The sequence below is a fragment of the Plodia interpunctella genome, chromosome 22 (assembly GCF_027563975.2).
Source record: "Plodia interpunctella isolate USDA-ARS_2022_Savannah chromosome 22, ilPloInte3.2, whole genome shotgun sequence".
Classification (NCBI taxonomy): domain Eukaryota; kingdom Metazoa; phylum Arthropoda; class Insecta; order Lepidoptera; family Pyralidae; genus Plodia; species Plodia interpunctella.
In genome coordinates, this window is record NC_071315.1 from 6467525 (window position 1) to 6493995 (window position 26471).

General features: G+C 36.1%; 2 protein-coding genes across 7 annotated transcripts; both read right to left on the bottom strand.

The window, feature by feature from the left end:
* On the bottom strand, positions 1–26326 carry stmA (stambha A). Of its 6 annotated transcripts, XM_053761890.2 has the most exons (23): positions 26276–26326; positions 23794–23843; positions 15089–15293; positions 14335–14485; positions 13811–13963; positions 13323–13421; positions 12985–13142; positions 12476–12554; positions 11704–11857; positions 11087–11157; positions 10174–10359; positions 9119–9291; positions 7614–7717; positions 6989–7109; positions 6211–6346; positions 5619–5735; positions 4938–5058; positions 4193–4284; positions 3640–3738; positions 3033–3125; positions 2566–2727; positions 1761–1922; positions 1–1147 (listed from the first exon to the last, which is right to left on the bottom strand). In XM_053761890.2, the coding sequence occupies exons 2-22, from the start codon at positions 23813–23815 to the stop codon at positions 1764–1766; spliced, it is 2655 nt and encodes an 884-aa protein (XP_053617865.1). In that variant the 5' UTR covers positions 23816–23843; positions 26276–26326; the 3' UTR covers positions 1–1147; positions 1761–1763. The 6 variants fall into 6 exon arrangements, with proteins under 6 accessions (XP_053617865.1, XP_053617863.1, XP_053617866.1 ...); XM_053761888.2 differs by lacking the exons at positions 23794–23843; positions 26276–26326 and adding an exon at positions 22917–23332; XM_053761891.2 differs by lacking the exons at positions 23794–23843; positions 26276–26326 and adding an exon at positions 22368–22511.
* Positions 20762–22288, bottom strand: LOC128679571 (uncharacterized protein). Its single transcript, XM_053761900.2, has one exon. The coding sequence runs from the start codon at positions 22053–22055 to the stop codon at positions 20820–20822; it is 1236 nt and encodes a 411-aa protein (XP_053617875.1). The 5' UTR covers positions 22056–22288; the 3' UTR covers positions 20762–20819.
* Positions 26327–26471: the final 145 nt, after the last annotated feature.

A 26471-nucleotide genomic window follows, 5' to 3' on the forward strand; every position in this document is an offset into this window, starting at 1 on the left:
TAAAATACAAATATATATTACTAATTTTCACATAACCAATACATAATATGACATATATCTAGAATATTTATATTCATGATAAACATTTAACGCTCACTTGTACATTATTGCTACATTTTTTAGAACTCCAAGTTATTTTAGTCAATTTGTCCAATCATTCCAATTAATATCTAAAATAAATTACTCACATTGTGGAATAGTTAGATTGGTTTTCCATCCCAATTACAAAAATAGATTTAATTCAATACTAACAATGCCTATTCATGTATGAATAGTAACAGAGATATATATATTATATAATAGAAAATACTGAACACATGAGCTATGTATATGGTCACACACACATATTACAGTAGATTAAAGTTTTAGTCAAAATAGTTTTAAATAATTGGTACATAGTCTGTGTCATAGTAAGAAATAGAGATATAAATATATGATATAATATTATGTGTTATTAAAATAAAGTTTAATAATATTTTTTAACAATTTTTTTTGACCAAAACTTTAATAAGTTGAGATTCTCATAAGTATAACTTTTGGAATGTATTTTTTCAAAATCGCAAGCTAAGCAACTTTTTGTTAATTCAACTATTTGAACGTGTCAAAGCCATATCTATTATAATATTGTAGGTATGTATATAGAAAATGTTTATTTGAATAAACACTAAAAATTCAAATCATGTGATGTCAAATTGAGTAAATTCTAGGTCCTAGATTGGATCAAATATCCTAGAATCCAGTGTGTGTTGTTCCCTAAACCCTAACTCGTGTAATTACTCGTGGATTTGTGTTTGCCACTGACAACCCTTGTCCGGGAAGATCTAATTCCTATATCGCTGGAGAGCGTCGACACGCAACGAAGAATCTAAGATATTTGATCTAAGTGCAAAAATAGTCATAACTGATTCAAAACAAAAAAAAAACTGTATACAAAAAAAGTTTTGTCAATTAAAATGAAATTATGGTCCCAAATGATTCAACATTGAAAAAAATCTCAACGCAATCGAACGTAGGTGGAAGCATTAAGTATCTAAATAATAAATAAATAATAACAAATGTATACTGTTTCAGGAATTCCTTTTCGCACCGGTGTTATCATTTCCCGAAACCACTGGATTCCATGTAAACAATTTCATGTTTCGTTCGCCTGTAAAAATAAATTACATAGGTATAATTAAGAAACATTTACAAAATTTGTGATGCAAATAAATGTTTTTGTCTACCTACATGAGTCAACTGTGGTCTATTTAATAATTGTGCACTTCTGTGATTCTACATATTGCATATACAATATTAATGGTTAATTTTTTTCGCGAATACGGTACTACGGACCCTAACTTTGCACGTGACCCAACACACACTTGACCAGTCTTTGTTTTACCGGATTTTACCATAAAGGTTTAGTCGTTACCTAAATAAAATTATTAAAAAAACATGCAATAGTATTTTGTGAAGATACAACACAATGAACAATGTTTTACATGCTTATGTGTTAATATGGGATTTACAAGCGTTTTTAGTCATTGATCAATTTTTCGAGATTTTTGACCATAGAATTTGCAAGCAAAAAGCAGGAATTAGCGAAACGTAAAAAAAATATACATTGTATAGGAGAAAAGTGAATGCGGAGTACTAGGAGAGCATAATGCCGCAAGAGGTTCCATTTCGAACAGAAAAAAATAAATAAAAAGCAAAGAAAATTACCGTGCACTGGGAATGCGGAGTACTAGGGCAGCAGAACAATTGAAGAGGTATCTTACCAGTTAATACAGGAACAGCTCGGGGAAGTACTTAGTGTACGGCGGCACGTGTTGCTGGTAGGACTTGCCCTGAGCGTTGGGTGAACACGCACCTGATGCGGGCAGCAGCGGCTCCTCTGTGATGCTGTTGAAGATCTCGTCTAGCTTGTCTTTGATTTCGTACTGGAAGTGGACTTGACTCGTTATTCAACTTATAATATAATAATAATAAATATAGGACAAATCACACAGATTGAGCTAGCCTCAAAGTAAGTTCTAGACTTGTGTTATCGGATACTGACTCAACGATACTATATTTTATAACAAATACACATATAGATAAACATCCAAGACCCGGGCCAATCAGAAAAATATCATTTTCCATCATGACCCGACCGGGGATCGAACTAGGGACCTCTCGGTTCAGTGGCAAGAACTTACCACTGCTCTAGCGAGGTCATCATCGTGAGAATATTGTGTTGATGTGTGTTTTTAAAATTTATAATAAAAAACGGAAATTAATGACAACATTGTTACGTAATATCTTCCTCGCTCATGGCGATATGCATGATTGAAAAGCACTATTACACTAGTTTTATTTTTCGAGTTGTTTCTTTTATTAGGCGTGTATTTATTAATTAATTACTAAGTTTTATAACTTGGGCTACATGGGAAATTGTGTAGTTAACTCTATCTGATATCAGGATACCATAACATTGTAGGTAGTATATAGTCACCTTGATCTTATCATAGCCAAATGCGATGGGCGCAGTTAAAGACTAGCCTTTAGTTACTAGTATAACATAACAGCGCAGGAGTTACTCACCTTGGGTTGAGTCATAGCCACTAGATGCTGGAAGGGCGCAGTCCTAAACGCGTAGTTGAGGGTGGCCTTCTGCCTCTCAGCCTCCCTTCTCTCCGCTTCGCTGGGCCCGGTAGCCGCGCGGCGTAAGGCTTCTAGAGAAACGCTCTCGCTTTGCATTGGATGCTGAAAGATCATTTTAATTTTATTTGATAGGCCATTTTCTTACGTTGAATATACACACAACTGAAAATAAAAATGCCGAAGACAGTGCTAAGTAGGGAAGAACATGTAGGAAATGCGCTCCGACGTTGCCGATGCAGACTAAATTCTTTAGCCCAGACTAGAGAAAAATTGTCGTGGTACGTTTAAAAGTCAACTAAACTCATGTGGAGTTCAGATTTTCATCGTCATTGGCCCCTAACCTCACCTAAACCGAACAAGAAATATATTTTACAGACACTACCCCCTGGTATTGGACCCGCACGTACCGTTTCGAGTTGTTGCCTCTTGTGCCTCATGTCGTGCGAGCTGAACGTGTCCGTGTTCTCGTGGCCCCAGTGCCAGAAGTCGTTGTTGGTTTGCTGGGGCAAGGACAGCAGGAAAGGTGGGAGTTAGGAGTTAGTAGGACCTACAATATTGATAATTATCCCCATTCTAATGACCAATATTGTAGGTCAATAATGATAATAGGACAAGGAATGCAGGAAAGGTGTAAGAGTCAGATTTGGATTTCTGAATGAGAGTTAACTATTGATATGTAGAACATGCGAGAAGCGTCACAATATAAAGATAATTATTATGTTCGCATTATTATTAAATTAAGGAGGGCGATTAAATCTATATCGATGAAAGATGACAAATCTATCTAATACTGAACACATTGAATCTTTTAAAAAAACATTAATTGTTAGACACTTACCGTCTGTTGACATGATGACAACCAAAGGTTTTTGTGTCTCATATATTGTCCGCCATAGCATTAATAACATTTTATTGAAATTTTGATACATTATGTTATATTCGATGGTCCAATATAACTATACGAAAATAATTGCTTTTGTCTCAAATACAATATACAAAGCGCTCAATAATTACATAAGCGCCAAAAGAAATGGCAGACGGTCGGTAGTTCCTATTGTACTTCTCTACGAACATTCTGTATTCCTCATCCAGCGCGTCGTATTGCGCGGCTCTCTGGAAGGAGTATTAGCAGATCAGGAAGGATTAGGAGGAAGGGAATCTAACTTATGTGACCATACCTGCTTTGTAAAATTGCTTGGTAGTTAATCCAAATACATTGTGAGTCTCCTACAATATATAAGGACAAAACCGTAAAAATATCCTCTGTTTTCATTCTTACCACCTGAGCACAACACACTTTGGCAATACTTAGAATAGACATTTGGGAAACTATTAAGAAAATAAAATTTGATTTCGATTCCAAAAACTTGAAGGTTGATATGAGTTTTTATCCAAACTATACATACATAGAGAGGTAGGTTATTATGACTTAGTAAGCTTTATCTTTGTTATGCTCCGAACACACGAACCCATTATATTTTCGCCACTTTTCCCAACATAAGACTATGAGAACCCAATGAAACCATCATCCATAATAACAGATTCCCAAATTTCCCAGTCCACTCACCCTCTGAACACCAGGCGAGCTGTTAGCGCTGTCCAACTCGGCTACCGGTCCAGCTGTTATATCAGCCAAGCTGTCGCGACCCGCCGCCGCCCCTGTGGATGATACTCTAGTTCATTTATGTTTGCCTGGTACATAAGGATAAATCGATTCAAGACGTTTAACCACGTGACATTAAACTCATTTGAATGATGATGATTATCGATCACATAATGACTAAGGATCGACGATGTACTCTCTATAATTCATTTTCTCCTGGTACCTGTATCTATAAAAAGTCGTAAATGCGTTTTATAGTAATGTCGATTAGTATTGAAGATGATGTGATGGTGGTATTGTATGTGGTAGTATACTCTATAGCATTAGTAGTATACTGATATTTCTACCGGCTTTAACCCAACTATACGCCATGGTAAAAGTTGATTTTAGCCGAGAAGCTTTAATACGTAATGGTTGAAGATCAACGTTGTACTTTCTTAATTTATTTTCTCCTGGTACAAGTTGTAGCTGCGTTTTATCTAGCTGCGCCCCAGGGCTTCGTTCCCGTAGGAATTTCTGGATATAAAGTACCCTATGTGTTATTCCAGGTTATATTCTACCCGTGTACCAAAATTCATAACAATCGGTCCAGTAGATTTCGCGTGAAAGAGGAACAAATATCTCACAAATTTTCGCATTAATAATATTAGTATAATGTTGGTGGCAGTGGTAGTAGTGATTGTAGAGACAGTAGTAGCAAAATAGTTACCAGCTTCGACCCAGCTGTGTCGGTGCGCCAAGGCAGCAGCATTCCCAGACGAGTACGGTGAAGGCGACTGTAGGCGGGACGCTTCAATACCGCATCCTTTCAGGCATTCGCATAGTGCCAACTAGAAAACAATATTTTTCTTTTAAACACGACAAATATGTACGGAAAATAAAATATAACTCATTCAAAAATATTTATAATATCAATATTTTTAAATGCATTTCTTGTAAATTAGGTATATGTAATTACATTTCACTTGCGTTTATTATATAAAATTGATGTACCTATTTAAGATTACTACGATAATTCATATTATAACAATGTAGCTGGATCATTGTACGAAGACTTAAAGTTGGTTGGAAAGTTCATTTAAAAAAATATATGAAATTATAAAAACAAATTCAACCATCATACAAGACTTTAATTTTGTAACGACTTTTATTAAGAAGTTATTAACATAAACGTAATATTTAATGTAGCTGTCGAACAAACGTAGCTTTTGTTGCGAACATTGTGACGTCACTTCTACGTGTCATTTATTACGGAGCGAGTCCAAAAATGTGTGATTTTTATTTTTGTCATATCTTCGAAAGCATTGTCATTACCACAGTATTTTTTTTTTCACTGGAGTTTCTATTAATGTAAGGGGCTTCGAAAAGTAGTCAACTAGCGCATACAGACCTGGTCGATCATGAGGTAGGGCAGAGAGGCGGGCGAGGCGGAGGCGGACACGAGGTCGCCGTCGCGAGGCGCGGGCGGCAGCAGGTGCGGCGCCTCCTCGCGCCGCGCCGCCACGATCTGGGAGGAATGCTCTTGTTCACCTTCTCAACTCTTGACCTCTTTATATATTTGTCATTTTCCCATGGGAACAGTTTATTTTCCGAGATGAAAGGTACTCTATGTCCCGCTCCATGCTTCAAAACTACAGGTATGTATAATTTCATTTTCATTTCATTTCAGTACAAGATTGTGTAGATAGAGCGTGAAGAGGTAAGAAACAAACTTTTCGCATTTACGATATTTATAATATCAATATTTTGAAAACCAACAGCGTTATGAACAATTTCTTAAATATAACCTTAACTAATGGTAAGAACTCCTGTTTAAAATTAATTTGGATTGCAAGAACACAATTTTAAAAATTAAATACGTTGGTTGCCGGTGTCCACGTGCTGTGGTGTTTGCTTACCATCAGACAACCTGCAAACTCGTTTGCCAACTATACTATTTAAAAAAATATATTTATAAGGATTAATCTACTATAAATTATTACCCTATCGATGTAGTCGGCGAGCCTCGGCAGCATCATGACGTGCGGCAGTAACGCTGCCAGCGCTATGGACACCGCTTGCAGCTGACACTGCTGCGCCACCGACAGCACCGGGTTCGATATCGACGACTGCTGGATGCTGGAAGGTTGACGTTACTATTCAGATTTGATTATAATATTTACAAGTTAATAATCAGCCAGTGTGTAGGTTTCCTCACGATGTTTTCGTTCACCAGAAGCAAGTGGTGGTCGATGAAAACTACTATACATGAGTCAGATTAGTATACAAATTCGAACCTGGGTCCTCTCGATCACACACACACACACACACACACATTTTTGGTGTGGAGATAGTTGGACAGTGACAACTATATCCACACCAGAAATAACATGTGAAAAGTGAAAACTAGTCTAGTTTTTGCTGTAAGCACATATATTCAAATTACAAGATTGAGTTCGCAACCTGGAGATACGTCGTCGAACGAAAGTTCAAGACGTGGTCTCCAGAGTCGCTACATTAAAATGGAATAGGGCTGGGCACCTGGCTAGAGGGAATGTTGGAAGGTGGAGTAAAGCTGTAACCGAGTTGTACCCCAGAACTGGAAAACGGAGCGTAGGACATCCGGCAGCTAGACGGGTCGACGATGTAAAGGAAATTGCTGGCAACAACTGGATGGGGCTGGCCCAGAACAGAGATGGTTGGCGGAGACGGAGGGAGGCCTACACCCAGCAGTGGGTCACGCAGGGCTGCAGATGATGATGATGAAGCACATATACTCACGCCATAATAAGTTGCAGCACGTCACACAACGTTTCCTCTGAGGCAAGCTCAATAATGAGCAAAGCCAGTGTCGTGTATATAGCTTCTATGTTCTCCTTCGTGTTCGATTCCAATTGGAGTCCTAGAGAAACACAAATTATTTATATAAACACATGTTTATATGTTTAAACCATTAGGCCTCGTTCACACGGGCGTTAAAAAAGCGCTTGAATTGTAATAGTATAAATGGCAAAACTTTAACTACTGGCCTAAAGGTTATCATGCCGGACTGACACTGGTTCCGGGTTCGATCCCCGGCCACATCAAAATGGGAAATGATCTTTTTCAAATTGACCTGTGTCTTGGATGTTTATCTAACATGTGTTATAAAATATAGTATAGTTGAGTGAAGAAGAAGTGTAGAATCTTATAAAACAAGTCGAACTAACTTTGGGGCTAATTCAATCTGTCTGATTTGTATCTATATATTCAGTAATTATGTATTTGAAGCTTGAATGTCGAATTTGAAAAAACTCAAATCGATAAAGGCGTCTTTTTCACGCCCGTGAGAACGGAAAGTTACAAAACCTATATTATTATCTTGCCCACAAAAATTATCATCTTGCCCACAAAACACAATAAATACCTTCATATAAGGAGCTGAATATAGCGTATCCATGTTTACTGATGAATATCAGGTCTTGTCGAGAACACTTCTCCACCGAGAGGCCAAGCTGCTCGTACTCCACTCTGCAATACAAAATTATCAGAAATAAACGACTGTCACGGGCAAATGTTATCACATCCCATATCATTAATATTATAAAATTACGAAGCGACAGTTTGTATGTTTATTACTTCTTCTTTCTTTGCATATAGTATGAAATTAAGTCGTTTCCCGCTATCTGTATCTGTCTCTGTCCCTATGTATGCTTAGATCTTTAAAACTACGCAAAGGATAATGTTTCAAAAGGAAGCTTTATACTAGTCTATTTCCCAACGAAAGCGCAACACGAAAAGACACGATTGTCATACAAACTTTCCCGCACTATAGTCAGTTGGGGGTTGATTTTTGAATAAAAAAAATAGTCTATGTTCGAACGGGGATCTTTAACTAGATGAACATCGAATTTCATAAAAATCGGTCCAGCGGTTTAGCCGTGAAAGCGGAACAGAGAGACAAACTTTTGCATTTATAATGTTAGTTAAATAAACAATGCACTTTTTTAAAATAATAACATATGTAATTCATTCGACTGAATGAATTCATCTCTAGTGATTAATTCAGCCGAACTGGTATAGTCTCGATAGCTCAGTGGTCAAGAGCACTGTCCCGGATAGACAGGGGCGCGGGTTCAAATCCCGCTCGATACCAGATTTTTTTTTCACCTCATTATTATTTTCAAAAATAAGTTAAAAAGTATGTGTGACATGTATAACAAATCTATTAAAATGCTCGCTTTTTATCCCAAAATCCCACGGGCGCGAAGCCCCTGGGCGCAGCTAATAAGACCATAAATAGAGACACCACAATCTGTCGGATATAGCAATAGGGAGTATTACTGCACATTTATCCCGCCAGAGTGCAGCACTGTATGTTAGGTACACAAAAGCTTTGCCGCCTTTTGCTATGTCTAAAAGTTATGATTAAAACGTTTATTTTAGAGTTACTTTATTAATCCTTTCATTATGTAAGCATTCGTTTGTGAAAATATACAACAATGTAGCACATTCAGGTGCCGAAATATTGGGAAAAATCGTTTTCCATAAGATAAAAAAAACTTTGAAAACTATGGGATACGCCTCACGCTGTAAAATTTTCGAGCTAGTAAACGGTCGAAAAGAAGCTCGGAACACTTCACACGTGATGACTAAATTATATCAGTTTATCACCACAGTTGACCAAATAATGCAGTACATAACCTAAAATAGTGTTATTATTTTCAGGATAATCCACTAAATCCTTCCTTTTTCCTTGAAACTCGCACCACGATTGCGTAGAAGGTATTTTTGGTCGTAAATCTGCAGGAATATTGAAAATTGTCGCTTTTTGCCTCCATTGGCAATGTTTGTGTACCTTAGTTGTATCAGTAGCGCCATCTGCGCTGAGCTTTGAGTAATATGGCCTATTAATAGAAAAACGTGAGTTACGTGGGTCGCAGCAGCCGGGCGGCGTTGCCGCGGCGGTCCAGCAGCGTGTGCAGCAGCCGCTGCAGCAGCGCACGCGGCGCCGCGTCGCCGGCCCGCGACACCCGCAGCAGCGCCTCCAGGAACGCAGCCGGGAACGCTTTGCTCAGCTCCGTCGTTTTGTACGTGGTGCCCACCTGAGGTGCCATTTTAATAACGAAGTCTTCGCTTAAGATCGTCATAATAACAGTAACATAATAACAGGCGATATTTCTAGCCCGCACCGTAGGCGAGGGCTACGAGAATGTTTATGTTCATGTACGAAATTTTCGAAACGCGCGTACGTTTTATAACATATTTGCGAGGAATTAAATAAAACTCGAAAAACGAATAACTCTTTGATTACTTATTAAAGCAGTTCTAAATTCATAACTTAATTTTATTCATAAAATGTTGACCACTTTTCTGACATAAAAACTCTTGCTAAGATTTTAAAAAGTATCGTTCGTTTGCAGACGGAGCATCTTGATAAATCGTGCGTTTTACGTTAGAATAACGCACAAGTGCGTAATGTGATAAAATACGATATTGAAAATGGTGAAATAAGTGACCATTTATGTTATAAATACAAATAGGGACAAATCACACAGATTGAGTTAGCCCCAAAGGTAAGTTCGAGACTTGTGTTATGGGATGCTGACTCAACAATACTATATTCTATAACATATATAGATAAGCATCAAAGACCCTGGTCAATCTGAAAAAGATTAGTCGTTTTTGATCATCCCCACTGCAGGAACACTGACCTTATCTATGGACTTTTGTAAAAATAATTTAAAATACAATATAAATACAATATCTCTACTTTAGGATGGTTCTCAGAGTGTTGTTCTCTTGAGGAAGGAATCATTTCCAAAAATAATCCGAAATATAAATATCCTCGTTTTTATTTCTATTAACAAAAAGACTAAAATTACACAGCAACGCATTAGCCGTCATACTATCCATATTAAGTATACCATTAAAGAATTAAAGAGGACCTAGAATAGTTCCCTGAGAGACACCAAAAAAAAACTTACTTTGAGCAAAGACTTGAGCAGGATACTCTGCAGCATTGCATCAGCCCTGGTACCCTTCCCCCCGCCCGGGACCTTGCTAACTATAAACATCATGATATCTATCTTCTGGAAGTCTGGAAGGTGGTCTGCGAACTCTCCCAGAGCATTTATCAACGCTTCTTGATATAATTTCTCGTCTGTTTCTTTCTGTAAGTAAAATATACATATATTCGTATGTACAATCTATATTAAAATATCTATGTAAATACTAGCTTCGCCCCGGGGTTTCGCTGCCAAATTTGTGATAAAAAGTACCCTATGTGTTATTTATTCCAGGTCATATTCTATCTGTGTACCAAATTTCATAACAATCCGTCTTCTAGATTTTGCGTGAAAGAGTAACATAACATATGCTCACAAACTTTTTAATTTATAATATTAGTAGAATATACTTTGCATAAACATTCCATATAGCATTATATGTATGACCTATAGGTATTGTATATAATAAGAAGTCGGCATAACCTACTTTTGCAAAACAATTTTCTATATATATTTTTTACTTTATTCCCTCGTCTAGCCCATACAGCCAATATTTTTTGTAATATTAGTGGCTGTAGTCCACTGAAGAATAAAGAAGGCGTAAGCCACGTCTGTATTGGATATAAAATAGTTAGGCCTAAGGCCCTAGTCTTTAGTGATACAAAATTTTAGAAATATAAATTGTTAGGATATTTTAAGTCCTTGTAAATCATATTTTTTAAAATCCAATCAAATTTCCCTAAAAGTATTTGTCACAAATTCATATAAAGGTTTGAAGGATGCAGGGTTGGATAAGAGTTCCTGAAGCCAGCGCGGGATTACTTCAGAAGTATTATAGATGTTAGGCGGGTAGACAGTACATAGAATGAATACAGGATTTGGTCATCTTTACCTCGGAATCTCTGGCGACGGACGCTCTCAAGTTAGTCAAGAGATTGTTGATGATCTCCAAAACGGAGGGGCCTGTAACAAGATTATTACTGAAATTGGATTGGTTCAAAACAGTCAAAACAGTACGGAAGTTTTGGATTTTTTAATCTGAGTTATTTATTTATTTACTTATTTAGGAGGACTTTACAGCTAAGTAACAAAAACCATAGACATAAGAGTAGGAAACAGAGAGCCAATTAAAATTCTCCACAATGGTCCAACTGAAAGTACAAGGACAACATAAAGTAGAAAGATATTCAATTAACGCTATTCCCAGTCTTTAAGGCTTCGAATTAAAACTCGACCCAGGGCCCCAACTAGTGGTGTGTGGAGTACTAAGACCACATAACATGGAAGCATTTCCAACAATGCTATCTCTGACCTCTACAACCAGTATTGTTAATATTCTAAACAGACGATATGACATATTTAAAAGAAAAGGAAGGCCATTCGCTACTTCTCTTTCTTTTATATACCTGCATCCCTTTCTGTGGGTCGGTGGGCCCTTGCCAAAGTCGCTCAAATATGTTATAGGATATACTAAAGTACCAGGACAACATAAAACGAAGGATATCTCACCAACGCTATCCCCAGCCGCTATAGCCACAATATTGCTAAGTACAGCCGCCCTCGCCGCTCGGACCCTAGTCCTGGCCTTAGGATCAGTGGAGTCCGGACAAGCCGCATCCAAATGCTGCATGAGCGCTTCCACTACACTGTACGAGTATTGCGCCTGAAAAATTATTTCGATAAGAAAGGTATACATACATATACAACAAGTCTAATAATTCCTTACATATAACTTTGTATTCATAAAAGTATTTAACTACCGTTTAATAAGCCTATTTTAGTTTAACAAGTTTATTTGTTAGACCAATTAAAAAATCCCAGACTGTCAATATTCATTTCGCTACATGTTTTGAACGGATGAACAGATTTTCATGAAACATGGCTAAGAACACTCAGGATAAAATTATTTATCCGTTTGGGAGCTACGATTCCATAGACGTTAAACTTATAACACCCCTCTTTTTGCGTTGGGGGTTAAAAATAAAGATATAGAAAATAATAGTCACTGCGATGTTATTATCATGCCTGAGTAAGACACCTGTGAACCGAAATGTCCCAAGTTCGAATGCAACTTGACTTGTAACAAATGAGTTTGTACAACTTGACTCATGTATGTTAGGTATCATCGACATTTTGCTGCCGATGAAGGAAACATCGTGAGGAATCCTACATCCTAGCTGATGATGTATCAGCTGCTATCGTGTGAAAAAGGCAATACAAATATGTGGTCCTCATTATGGCCACGATCCTCAGCCGTGAGGGATACTCATGGAATACGAACCTGTATTGAAAACATGATGATCTTGAAAGTGTGGACGGCGAAGTCGTTCGGCACCCACAGCTCATGGCGGTCGAAATGACTGCAACAAACAAACAAACAAAAATACATTATTATTATGTAATTTGCACATTTTGTTACGATAACATCGATATAGACGATAACAATAGTGACGCAAGTCCACTCTGCTCATATTACTAAAATTAAACTCAATGGAAATATCGTTGTTAGCAAATCTAAGTACTAGGCTAACATGAAACCGAAGGAGCCCTTTAAATACACATACACACATAGTTTCTAAACTGTCGGTAGCAAATGAAACTAAGTACTAGGGTAACATAAACTCAAAGGAGTACTTAAAATAGTAGGGAGTGCTAATAATCTTTAGTTGATAAAGCAAAGTCTTTAAAATATAATGGTTGATATTTTACGCGAACCCTGGGCTTTGGGGCGTAACCGCTCCGAATGTAGCCGGAAACACGCGAGGATGAGAGAAAGAGATGACGACTTACGTAAGTACAGGATGCAGTATACTCCGGATGTGTCCGAAAGAGGCTCTGCCCACCAGCTCCCGGAGACAAGCCTCGGCCAGCCGCGGCGGCTCGTCCTCGCCGCCGGGGTCCCGTCCGTCCGTTTCCATACACGACACTGTTTCGTATTTCTCCGCAGTCTGTAAAGTTATTATTGTAATTTTATTTTTAATATAATTTTTCTATAAATGAAGAAACTATGATAAACCTTAAAAAATGGAGAGATTTAAATTACATAATTCACATTTAACATAACTACATAGAAATCTATAGTAGGGACAAAAAACTTATTGCAGTTGAAACAAACAAGTGACAGTTACCTGCATGTTGTACAAAAGCGATGGTACAATCTTGTCCATGTGCTGCGCCTCCCAAATATTCTCAACCAGATCGTCTGATACCGTTTTTCTTATCACACCCTGAAGCAGACAAATATTTCAATCGAATTAGGATTCAATTTATAAGCTAGATAATTAAACATACTTGAGAAATGTTACATTGTCATTTTAAACCGTAACCAAGCTATCTTCAAAGTTGAAATTTTCGAATTAATGACGACGACTATAAAAGAGTTATAAAAACCCTTCTGACATGACCAACGCTGTTTTTTCGATATTTCTTCTCAGCATTGGACGTTTCGAAGTGCTAGTAGTTTGTAGCTTTAATGTGTCTTTAAAAATGTTCCACGTCTTCATTCTAAAGAATAAGACGGGGAAAAGTGTCTGTGAGCGTCTAATTTGTGAATAAATGCTATGTGTAGGTGTTAAAGTACTAGGCTCGCATAAAAAAGAAAGAGCACATAACATACCTGCAGCCCCTGGATTCCTGCCAATCGAATCTTGTCCCTAGTACCAGCGTCTCCGTGGTTGCTGTGACACATTGCCGAGAACTTCGACACGAAGAAGTCGTAACGGCGATGGTACGACGGCGTGTCCTCTTCTATGTTCGCGAAACGGACGAACTGTTAATAAGATTTAATAAATAAACAGTACATTCGCATAAATTATATCCAAGTTTTTACATCAGCAGAACACAAACTGTTCAATTAAATTTTTGAACAAAATTTGCCTTAACCAGTATATTGTAATGGAAATGGTTCAAGGTTGACGATTGAATGGTTGGTGATTGGTTTAGCATGTATCATCGATTTAATTGGTGGCAAATTCTGAACAATTTATTTCTTGTCGAAGAAAATTTTTTGGATAATAAAATTAATTAATTTCAGACTTTCAATCAGTTGTTAATCGCAATAAAGAAATGATTTCAATTTTGAAGTTCCACAAGGCTCTTCCATGTGTCCTTCAGAAATTTTAATTTCTAACAATGACTTACGCTTTGTGTTGCCAATATCTGCAGTTGGGGGTCAGTGGACTCTAGCAGCTTCTGCACCATTTTGAGGAACGACTCCACAAACAGATTCAATGTCTGAGCGTGACAGGCGAGGAGGAGCTGGTCCATAGCTTCCATCGCTATTATCACGAACCTGCCACGAAACATTACTTTGGTTAAGTAATTTTAGTAAAAGAAAACTACGACTTCTTTATTTATTTAAACTTTATTGCACAACATAAAAAGTTAACAATATGTGAACAAAATGCCATAACGCATTCGCTGCAGTCAAACCTTGAGACCAAACAGAAAAAGGTAAAAAGGGTGGAGCTATATAAGATTTTATCCTAGACTATCAGCTTAGGAGCTAGTATATGAAATAGAAAAGAAAATGGTGTAATCATTAAGTAATAATATTGCCGAGAAAGTACTTGCGTGAATACTTTACCCTCAGCCACAGAATACATCTGAATCTGTGGTAATACAATAAATACCACAGAATAATAATATGCCTCAGCCATAAGTATAATAAGGATGGGTGGAATGGAAGCTCAAAAACTATACTTTACATCATTATAAGTACGAGGATAACATAAAATCGAAGGAGCACTTGGATTACCAGCAGGTTAAATGCATGTCATGTTGCATTCACGAAGACTAATCGGTTTTTCACATCTCGAAGGCAACAAATGTCACGGGATTTTTTACGGCCGCCTAGTAGACTACTAGGCTGTCATAACATCATAAGAGCATTTACCCATGTCTTCGCCTATAGATATCCCTCGACGCCTTCTGGAAGAGGTATTCGCCGATCCTATCCAGTTTCTCCGGGCTGGAGAGGGAATAAAAGGTGAGTTTCTCCATATTGGATTTGACGAGGCCATCTTGCGGCGACGCGGGGAATATGTTGTCGACCAGCCGCTTGTACCGGGGCCGCAGCGCTGAGCAGCAGCCGCAGCAGCCTGGAATAGAAGACACGAGGATTTAGTTAACAAAAACATTCGGTAAAAATAAATGAGAAATATTTATTTTGTTGTATGAATTTAATGATATTGACTCGCTCCACATAATTATAACTATTATCAATCTGTGTAAAACGTTAACTACATTGGATAATACCAAATATGGTCATCTAAACCGATAACCCGTTATCTAGCATGATCCTGCAAATGTCCATCATATCATAACCAACAAGTCTAGATTTCTTTTGTTTATTCACGATGTTTTTAGCAGATAGAAAAAGGATTACGTAGGTACAGTCGACAGCGTGTGCTGTTGACTGTACTTAGTAATTACAAAAACTGAATCATATGGACATATATCCGCAACATATGTGCTTAGTCATTACAAGAGATAAAATTCGCAATAAGTTTCGTCGCTTTCAATTTCATAAATGAAAAATTATTCGTTATAATTTATTAGCATTACCATTACATTAACCGCGGCCTCGCCCGCGTTGATTTCCCACGGGAAATGCAATTTTTCCGGGATGAAATATTGTGTTCTCTGTACTCTGAACTTCGTGTATGAGAAATTTCAAGAAGATTGTTTGAGTAATAGACAAAGCGTGAAGAGGTAACAAACAAACTTACTTTCGCATATATAATATTAGTTGGGCTCTAAAATATTATGGAATTTCAACGTCACACATTCTGTTCTTTAACAAGGTACTTGACCGTGGTGTTGAAATGTTATCGATATGTTATCGATAAAACAAACTATTAACAATACGTTACTATCTTAAACTCTTGTAAACCTTTAGGAAAATAACTTTATCGTACATTTTTTCTGGAAGATTTCTCTAAAAACATGTAAGTAAATAGATACATAAGTACCTATATCTCTGAGTATAGCATACATATATCTGAAAACTCTGAGTACATATATGTATAAGCTATTCTATATACGCTATACCATGTTATTCATAAAACAAAGCACATTATAAGCTAAAGTATGTTTTGTCTCTTTCTGTCCAATATCAAATATTAGTTTGATAGTGACAAACCATACTTTAGCGTGCTCTGATTTTTTATGAATAAAGGGGTAACATTATAAAAAGTATATGCTTACGTTTAGTTTACATTATATAAAAAGGAAGTGCTTCACTCCTGTAGGAATTTCGAATTCTAAAAAACCTTATAAAACTCAAAGAAATCGAGCTGTTGGTAGAGTACAAGGTATTAACCCTTGTGGTTCCCGTCCTGGAATATGATCACTCCTAATCTTCTTGATATTCAGCCTTGACAGCAACAACAGCTTTCCCAAACAGTGTGAAAAAAAGCGGCCGGGCGCACAATCAGAGTCGAACCTTCAAAACCTGAAGAGATTTTTATTCAAACCTCTGGGCTTATGATGTCACAATCGAGAATGCGACCGAATACATGCATAGATGAGAAAGATCCACGTCCAAACAAATGCTTACTTACATGTCATATAGACAGTTCTACTGACGAAAAAACAGGTACGATGTACAACTTTCCTAAACGGAATCATTTTAACTATCCTGTCCTGCACTTAACACTGATATTAAAACAGACACATATTGCTTCATGTGTTCCTAGTAGACTAAACAATTTTCACACACTTGTTTATTACAAAATATCAACTTTTACATAGTTTAGAGAGCTTCACATAACATCTTTAATCTCAGACATAAACTTAACTTTGTATAAAAACAATAATTTTATCACATTTTATTAACTCACTTCTATTAAACTTAAGTCCAGACTTGTAAACCACAAATTTAATTTAAAATTCTTCAAATATCATTTTCAATTGTTTTCATTCTATAACAGGCGCGCGATCACCATATATTTCTTTTAATGCCGCATTTGTTTAAATATTAATATAATTCAATTTTAATATCATATGTGCGGTGGGCAAGGTACACGTTTTGAGACAGTTGATGTCTCACTATCGACTGATAAGAGGTTTGATAACAACTTTGCCAATATGAGCGAGTAGGGTCGCTGCCCTATCACTATTTTTGGGACAAATTATTTTACTTTTTATATCTACTTTGACAAACAGTCAAATTTCTTAACGCGATTGATTTGAATTACGATACGAATTACGAGAAAAGGTCAATATATTTTTTAACTTACATATTTTATTTGGAAAATAAAGTCTTACGAATCTAATTAAACGCTTCGTAACAAACATGAAAAATTACATGTTCTCAAAAAGGAACAATAATTTATTTATTTAGAAAACCAAATGACAGTCTTATACATATAACAATAATAAAGCCAATAACAGGTTTCCCTTGTTTTGTACAGTATTACAATAATAAATAAGTCCTATCTGTATTGAAGTCAATCTCTGACTCAATGGTTTTATTGGTTATTTTTCCTATTAGAATATTTATAGGTACTTATTGTACGTTAAATCCGCGTAATCGATCACACACGTCTGGCCAGTGGGGCGATTAAGGGCAAATCCTATTTTTTGAATGACTTTTTGTCCAATAAACAAGGTTGAGGTAAGTCAAAGTTGACCAATATAAGTAATACATATTGACTTACTTAACTCAATCAAAAAGCTAATATATACTAAAACATATATACAAAATGGTTATAATGATATGATTTAATAAGGATAATAAGTATTAAAATTTATTAGAATTTTTTTCTGTAAATTGATTTTGTCAATTTGTCCTTATATACTTAGTTTAGCATAAATATAGGCATTATAAAATAATTTTGTTCGATATTTTTCCACGAGACTTTTATAACAAATATTTATAATTTATTCATTACATTCTATTTTTAGCTCCAAGCTTGGTCACCCTTTTGATGACAAGATTTCCTAGGTTTAAAAACGTCCGGCTTTCGAAGAATATTGAACTTTATAATTTAATAAATAAAGTTGAAATAAGGAAAGACGTAACAAAACATTTATGTTTTGGTTATATGTAGGTAACTATGTCGGGTTAATTTCAGGTCATAGATAGTCACTGGTATTAGTGGATGAAGATAACCAAGTATAGCTATATCCTAAGAACTTTTATATACTTTATGAAGTAAAATAGCGTACAAAACTTTATTTTTATCAGAGATCGGTTTAGCCTTGGAAGTGTCCTACTTCCCTGTTGATAAAAAAGTTAAGCAGACTTTAAACTAAAATATGTTTTGTCTCGTTTTGTCAATGTCAAATATTATGAAGTGTGATAGTGACAAAACATACTTTAGCTTAAAATGTACTTACTTTTTTATGAATAGTGGGGTTAACGTCTACAGAAACACTTTTGTTTACCTAGTGTTCGTGAGAGGGTTAAAATATTTTAACATAAATACAGGATATTGTCTTTAAGAAACATATATAAATATGTTATATATTACGATTTTAAGATAGTCAAGATAGTATAAAGAAATGATTACAACTAAAACTCTTAAGTAAAAATGGTGCGATTGACATTATTTCCTAACACATTACGGTGTCAACGTGCGATCTCGCGCGACGGTAACCGACTACTGTTCTAAATTTAGTCTATCCTGAAATAGAGGACACCTTTGGAAGATGAGGTGTATAGGTCTGGACATTGACCACGCAGCTTTTAGACTACACATGTGACGTTCCACGAGAAAAGGTACCGCATATGCGCTTCTATAATAACTAGTTGTTCGCCGCGAACTTAGACCTCGCGAACACAATTAATTTTTGATGAATTTTTACAATATTGTGAATATTTCAAAAACGACGTATACGATTTTGTTGCCCCACAAACTTAAAAATTCTATTGAAAGATCCTACATACCTTTTAAATTTCATCAAAATCAGACCAACGGTTCGAAAGTTATCGCGTTACAAATATACATACAAAATATGTATTTTTGCCCCAAGTCGATTTGAAGACCTCCCTCGCTTCGCTCGCTCGGTCCAAAATTAGCAAATTTTATTTGCTCATTTTTGGGGGGAAGTCCTCCCATAAAGTATGTGCATTTTCTGGTGGAACGTCACATTTGATAAAGTTTGAGTTCGCACGGGCGTAAAAGAGCTACTAACTAGGCTGGTATATTTTTATCGCTTTCGACATTAGTGACATTCATTGTGTGCTGATACGGGGGACGGACGCAGACAAGTGGGGTAGGCGGTTAAGCAATGGCTCTGGCCCTTTCAGAACAGAAAATTAAATAAGCCCCTTGTCTACCTTTCATTGTAGGTATGCGAGTTGATACAGCTGATCGTATATTTGGTGTGCTTTCAATAGAACAATTGGCTATAACCTAAACCTATGCTTGATTTATGTACCTAAATGTTAATAAAATTACTTGTGGGTATTTCCCAACTTGGTACCTAGTTAATTTATATAAAGCAGGTTTTTCAATTAACATCAAATTTTAATTGCATAAGAACTGACTGCCAGATAGAGAAGAATTATTTAGAAGAAATTTGGTACCTTCAATTTCAACCCTTTCACCGAGATAGTATAATTTAATTCAATATTTAAAGCTTCTTTGCCGTCTATTGCATTAGTTATCAATAATTATACATCCCTGTAACAGGGGGGTGAAAGACACAGTACACCTTAGCTAACCTTTCCAATAGGGCAATGCCCAATAAGGTCGGGGGCAGTTCACCCGAATTAACGCATTCAGCTGGCGCGACAACATTGGCTTCCAGTTGAGAAATTAGCTTTTTTTTTGCAGATAATTTTATTGAATTTCTTCTCCAAATGAAGTGATATTTGTATTAAATCTCTCTTATCTTTCCGGTTTCTTCCTTAGCCGTATAGGCTCTGCTTTCCTACTTTTTCTTTTCCAAATCACACAATCTTTTTGTACCTATGTGTCTCTACTTCTTTGTACGTTTTTTATGTGCAATAAAGATTTTGAAAGAAAAGCGGTGTTCGGGTTCAACGGGATTTTTCTCAACATATAATAAAATCTGAAAATTAACTAATAATAGTTTTAAATACAGAAATCTGTATGTAAATTTATGCCCAACTAAATATGTCTGTCTCAAAAATAAAGTCATTCAATGATACGATACCCAATAGAGTTTAGTGAGGTTACATTGAAACATCCCTGCAATTACCTCAGATCAAGGTTGCCTATTGTTACACGAAGGTCGTTAGTTATTAACATCCAATTAAACATCCATGAGAGAGGAATTCAGCATTTTTTGTACTTTTAAATTAAGAATCGATATTTAAATGATGTATTGACTTGTCACAATTAATTTTTAGTCATACTACATAATCATTATATGTATAATGTATTTCAGAATTATCTTCTACTTTGACCATACAAGTATGCATTTGTTTTTCATCCTTTTTTAGGTGTAAGATATATATTAAAATTAATAAAACAGCTTTTCACCACCTATTCCATTTGTAAAAATGTATAATCATGCTCTGATATAGATCAAATTAAATAAATAATAAAATAATTGATCCACTAGACAACGGTTACAAGATTAAAACAACAAATCTAATTAAATCAATTTTATTTAGAAATAGAAATTAAGTTACATTACAAATTATAACTCTAATGTTTTCTCTTATCATCCCTACTATCCCTGCTGGACTTTGACCGTTCATAATCATCATACTTCCTCGAAGACCCTCGACCCCGTTTATCATCGGATCTCCTCTCCCTTGAGCGGTCAGTATCACGATCCCTCGAGCGAGACTTATGCCTCTTACTTGAATATTCTCTTTTACGATCATATGGAGACCTAGACCTTCTTTCCTTCTTAGATTTATGGCTGCTATGATATTTAGATGTCAATGGTGGCGTTTTTGGAGACTTGTCTTTCTTTGAATCACGTCTATTATCTTTAGAAGTTGACGCACTAGGTGATTCCATTTTTTTCTCTTCAGCTTTGGCATTATTTTCTTTTGCTGCCTGACGATTTGCCTGATATATTTTCCTCAGCAAGTCAACTTTACTTTCCAACTCATCGGGATTGACTTTCGGACGTTTATAAAGCTGTAGAATCCTCACACACACTTCCCGGATGTCTTCTTCTGTGACTTTGAATAGTAAAAACCAGTGAGGGTTATTTGGTAGCGGGAGGCTAATTTTCCGGGCTGTCAAGTAAATGCATGCACAAGCAATGGTTTCTGGAGGGAACCTCATAAACACATCAGTGCGCAATGCATCGTTCATGTAATTCCAAGAAATCTGCATCAATTGCCTATTCTTCTCGTACTGAAGGAGTTGTAAATAAACAACAATAAGTTTATGTGGGTGTTTCACATGGACACAGAATCCCAATTCTTTAAGAATACGCCGTTCAGCTTTTATGACCTGATTTTTCATCTCTATGTAATTCTGATCAACAATTAATGGGCTAATAGTCTTCTGGCCTCTCACCTGCTTGATATGATGGAACACGTTGATTACGTCACGGATTCTACACGGTTTCTCTTCAACTTTTGAGGCTAAGTAAATGCTACCCATTGCCATAGTTTCCATTGGAAATCTGACAAATGACTTGGAATAATAGAACCTTTGAAGGTATATTTGACCTGTAGCCATGGCTACTTGAGGTAGTTTTAGCAGGATTCCAGCAGTCTGAATGAGTTCACATCCTAAAATCCGCAAATCTGTTTCAGTTTCTGTGTCTAACCCATCGGCTTGTGATGGTGTCTCTTTGAATGCAGTTTCCGGCAGCAAACAGTTGTAAAGCGTGAGGACGATTTTCCCATAGTTTTTCTGAGGTTTAGCAGGAGTCGCAGTGTTAGTTTTTGTCGAATTTTGCATAGTCGTCGCCGTCATATTGATTCGATGAACTTTGACTAAATACAGTCCGTAACAAAAGTGGATTGTTTGAGATTGTAATTACTACCACTTCACTTTAAAATATGGTTATTTCAACATGGTTTTAAGTTTATTATTCCGTAGTTACAAGCTAAAAATCTAAGATAAATCAAAAATTACAAGAGGAAATCAACAATGCTTGCTGAGAGCCGAAAACTTGACAGATAAGACAAGATGGCGCCACGAAATACTAAAACGTCAAAGTCGAACTTTGTAAACAAAAATCGTGAGTAAACCATTATAATTACTAAAAATGAATGTATCACATACCTTGTGTCATTGCCTTTTGTAAAACTTTAACACTTTCGCATTAATACACCCAAGGGACCCCACCACATATAAAATAACTAGGAACGGCGATAACGATGAATCAGACGGTCAAAGTTATCCTACGTTTCGTATCACGTATGCATGACAACGACACATTTTTGACAAAAAATTTGGCATTTAATAAATTAATAAATCGGATCATTTATTATTAAATAGATGGTATTTAGTTAGAGCATTATCATAAGGCAAAGTAAAATTAATAATATAAAAGTAAGAAAACATGAATTATTACTGGAAAGGAATCACAGCAGCCTTAGCGGAAATGAAACTTTTCCGGAACCAACTCTTCTGAAAATAGCGGTAGTTTCAAATCGTAAATCAATAAAATTGTTTCTTATATATATTCATCTCGTAGCACACTGCTATAAATAACCACGCTCTCGTTCCTTAGCCAAATAATTTAATTGGCTAACAGGATAAACCTTGACTCGCTTGAGATAATAAATTTGTAATTATTATAAAGTAAATTATTTATAATGTTATACTTACACCCAGGATCCGTGCATTTTTGGACGAAGGTGTCCAAAAAATCATGTCCTTCACCAGCTTCAAAACAACACTTTACAAAAGACATTTTTCTACTTATTTAGATGAAAATATATTCTTACAAATACATAAATTAACGTTTATAAAATTATTGACTTTTGTACGGGGTTTACACTGTTCGTTTTCGTATGTTAAATTTTCTTAAAACAATAACAGAGTAATAATGAGATATAACTCTAATTTATAGGTAAAACAACAATGTAACAATACAATTTTAACATACTATAGTCACTTAATAAGAAATTGCTCTGAAAATATCACTATTTAATACTATTTTATTTAAAAATCTACATAAATCAGGTAAATGGAGTCACATTTCGGAGATAATTGAGTTTTTTCGTCTATTAAACTAGGGTGCTGTGCGTGCGTAATATTTACAACATAGCTAAATCTCGTGTCATAAATTTATAATGAAAAATGGGTCCCAGTCGTGATCTTTCTAATTTGGTGGGATAATGCGCAGAAAATACATTCTCTATGTATTGTGAAAATTCCTGTAGAGAGCGCTTTTATTTTCTTTATAATTATAGATGGCGTTGTTCTAACAGTTCGTTATAAAGGTAGCAGATGGCGCTACCAGTTTTAAAATCGTCATTGTTCATGAATGACATCAGCTCCACTCCAACCACAAGCCGAACTCAACAGACACATGCTGATGCCGACGCGAATGCGTGAACATTGCGTAATTTGTATGAGAGCTTTTATTTACCGCAATGAAAAATCATCAATGTATAACGATTTCCAACTAGCATAAAATATAGATTATGGAGATTCAAAAACTTTCCGTTTCAGTATAGACTTTTCCATTATTTCAACTTACCTTCACCCGGCGCGAAAATCATTTTCTTCGTGATTCAATCAAGCACCAATCTGAAAACCAATTTATAATCTCAAACTGGGCCAAGAAAGCTAAATATTGAATCATCTATAGCAACAGAAAGTCTACATACCTATTTAATTTTAGCGAATTTGCAATAAATTTGGGCAGGCTTTTGTGCTAAAGTTAGACCTTCGTGGTAATTTTTTCACGATAAATTCCAAATTTCACACCTACATATGTATTCTCGAAGCTACAAACTACTAGCATTTCAGAACGTCGATGCCTTAATAAAATGACCTTGCACTCAATCGAAAGTTTGCTCTAACATCGAAAACAAAAGAAGCAAATCCTCCACGCGGTTGTATTGCGGAAGAGATCATGATACTGATTGGTTTATACTATTTAGGGTTCCGTATACAAAGGTTCAAAACTGAGCTACTTTTCTGACACTTATTTTATTGACAGTTGAGTATTTAACTCGACTGTAATGTTAATGTACCTATTTAGAAGTTATCTCTTGATACTCTCGTAATTTTAGTTTATTTGCGCTTTACGACTTAGTTTCGAGTCAATTTTTGAGAATATTAGTGACGTAGGTATCTAGGTTTTTTTTAAATTTCTAACTACCGGCCCGTTCCGGCTTCGCTCGGGTAAAAACATACTGAATCATACACCTAAACCTTCCTCAGGAATCATACTACTCGTATCTATTGGTGAAAACCGCACGAAAATCCGTGCAGTAATTTTTGAGTTTATCGCCAACAGACTCACAGACAGACGCGGCAGAAGACTTTGTTTTATAATATGTAAGAATAAGGATAGAACTACAGATTTTTTAACTACAAAATTATATGTATATACCTAGAGTTAAAAAGTACAATCAAAATGTGAAATGTTTTGTGTTAATTTGAGTGTCATTGTGTTTTTTGTAAATAGCTTAGGATGTTCGTTTTAACTTCAATATGTACTTCAATATGGTGCTTAATGACAACCCAAAATCAACCGACAGAAAGCCCGACCACAGATACCTACTGGAAGAGGCAAGGCAAAAAAAAAAGACAATCCAATAAACTCTTGGGCAAGTAACGCAAGCGTTACTGAGTGACTGACTGACAGACAACGCACAGCCGAAACTACTGGGCGAAGAAAGCTGAAATTTGGTGTGTAGGTTCCTAGGACAGTATAGGAGAGCACTAAGAAAGGATTTCCTGAAATTCCCACGGGAAACGGATTTTTACTCACATACGAAGTTGTGGGCAAAAGCTAGTCTTCTATAGAGTTAATTATTAAAAGTAATGAATTCTTGATGCATGAATCAAACTCGCACTTTATTGGTTATTCTATTTTTAAACTTAATTTCTTCCGTATTTGTACAAAAAAATAAAAACAAGCACTTTGTGAAATACCAGCCGCTACACATCACCGGAAGGAAATTATCATTTTTTTTATTTTTTTCCTGAAACTTGGTTATACGTTAAGTGCTCTTGTTAAATTTAAAACGAGTTGCATTGCAGCCCATTGCTGCCGCACGACGGCACGACAGACGGAAAAAGTAACATATCATATGTCACTCTCCAGCCCCTTTTTTTTAACATGAAAGACAGATAAACACGCAATTTTAACTACCTCTTAGTAGTTGTGATATACTTCAAAACAATTAGCTACTTTTATTTTATTGATGTCTTTCAATTGTAGATATCTTTTACCCCGGAAAGATATGTTGTTCCCGCGAAATCTGGACGTGGGCTGACGTGGGCGACGCCGTAAACGAGTAATGATTTTTTACGTTTTTTTTTTCACTTTTTTACACAAGCTTTAAGTAGTTGTGGTCAGAGAGATCTTGAACCTGATGATGAGTCCAGGTTCGGCTCCCTAAGAGGGAACTATTCAACAGTTTATTGCACGGACATGACTTGTGTTACACGTTGAATGCATATCGCTCTGAGTATAAAAAAAGCTGGGTAAAAAAGGTAAGCATATGTTGGAATATAATATGTAGGTGTTAGGTACCTACTTACACACTAGGATTTCTTAAATTATAGGTAGGTATCTAATTACTGGTTAATTGTTGGGTTATAGTAGCGGTGGTGGTGTAATGGCGTAATGGTTAAGACGCCCGCCTGTGGATCGAAAAGTCCCAGATACGAATCCTACTCGTGCCATATGAGTTTGTATACCAATCTGACTCAAGGATAGTAGTTTTCATCGCCCACCACTTGCTTCCGGTGAAGGAAAACATCATGAGGAAACCTATTAAATTGTGTGTGAAATGGAGAAGGCAATGGCAAACCACTCCATTACTAATGCCAAGAAAGTTATTGTGTGTGTATAATACCACGTAATGACTACGACCCTTAGCCATGAGGAATACAACTATGAAGAAGTTGGATCATGAAACCCTTCACTACCTAGGTACCTATATCGGCTTTATTTTACCTACTGTAAGGGAAGAAAAAACTTCGTTGCACCTATACCTACTTACCTATCTAGGTAGGTACGTGCTGTCTTCATCAGGCTTCATCATCATAAAATTAATATTTAATTTTAAATGTCACTCACTAAATCGGGTTACATAGTTACTAAAATACAAAAAACTAATACCCATTATTCAAATCAGTTTGACAATTTGCAAATAAAAAAAAACACAGCCAACTAGTTTTCCTTGCATTCAAGTGTTC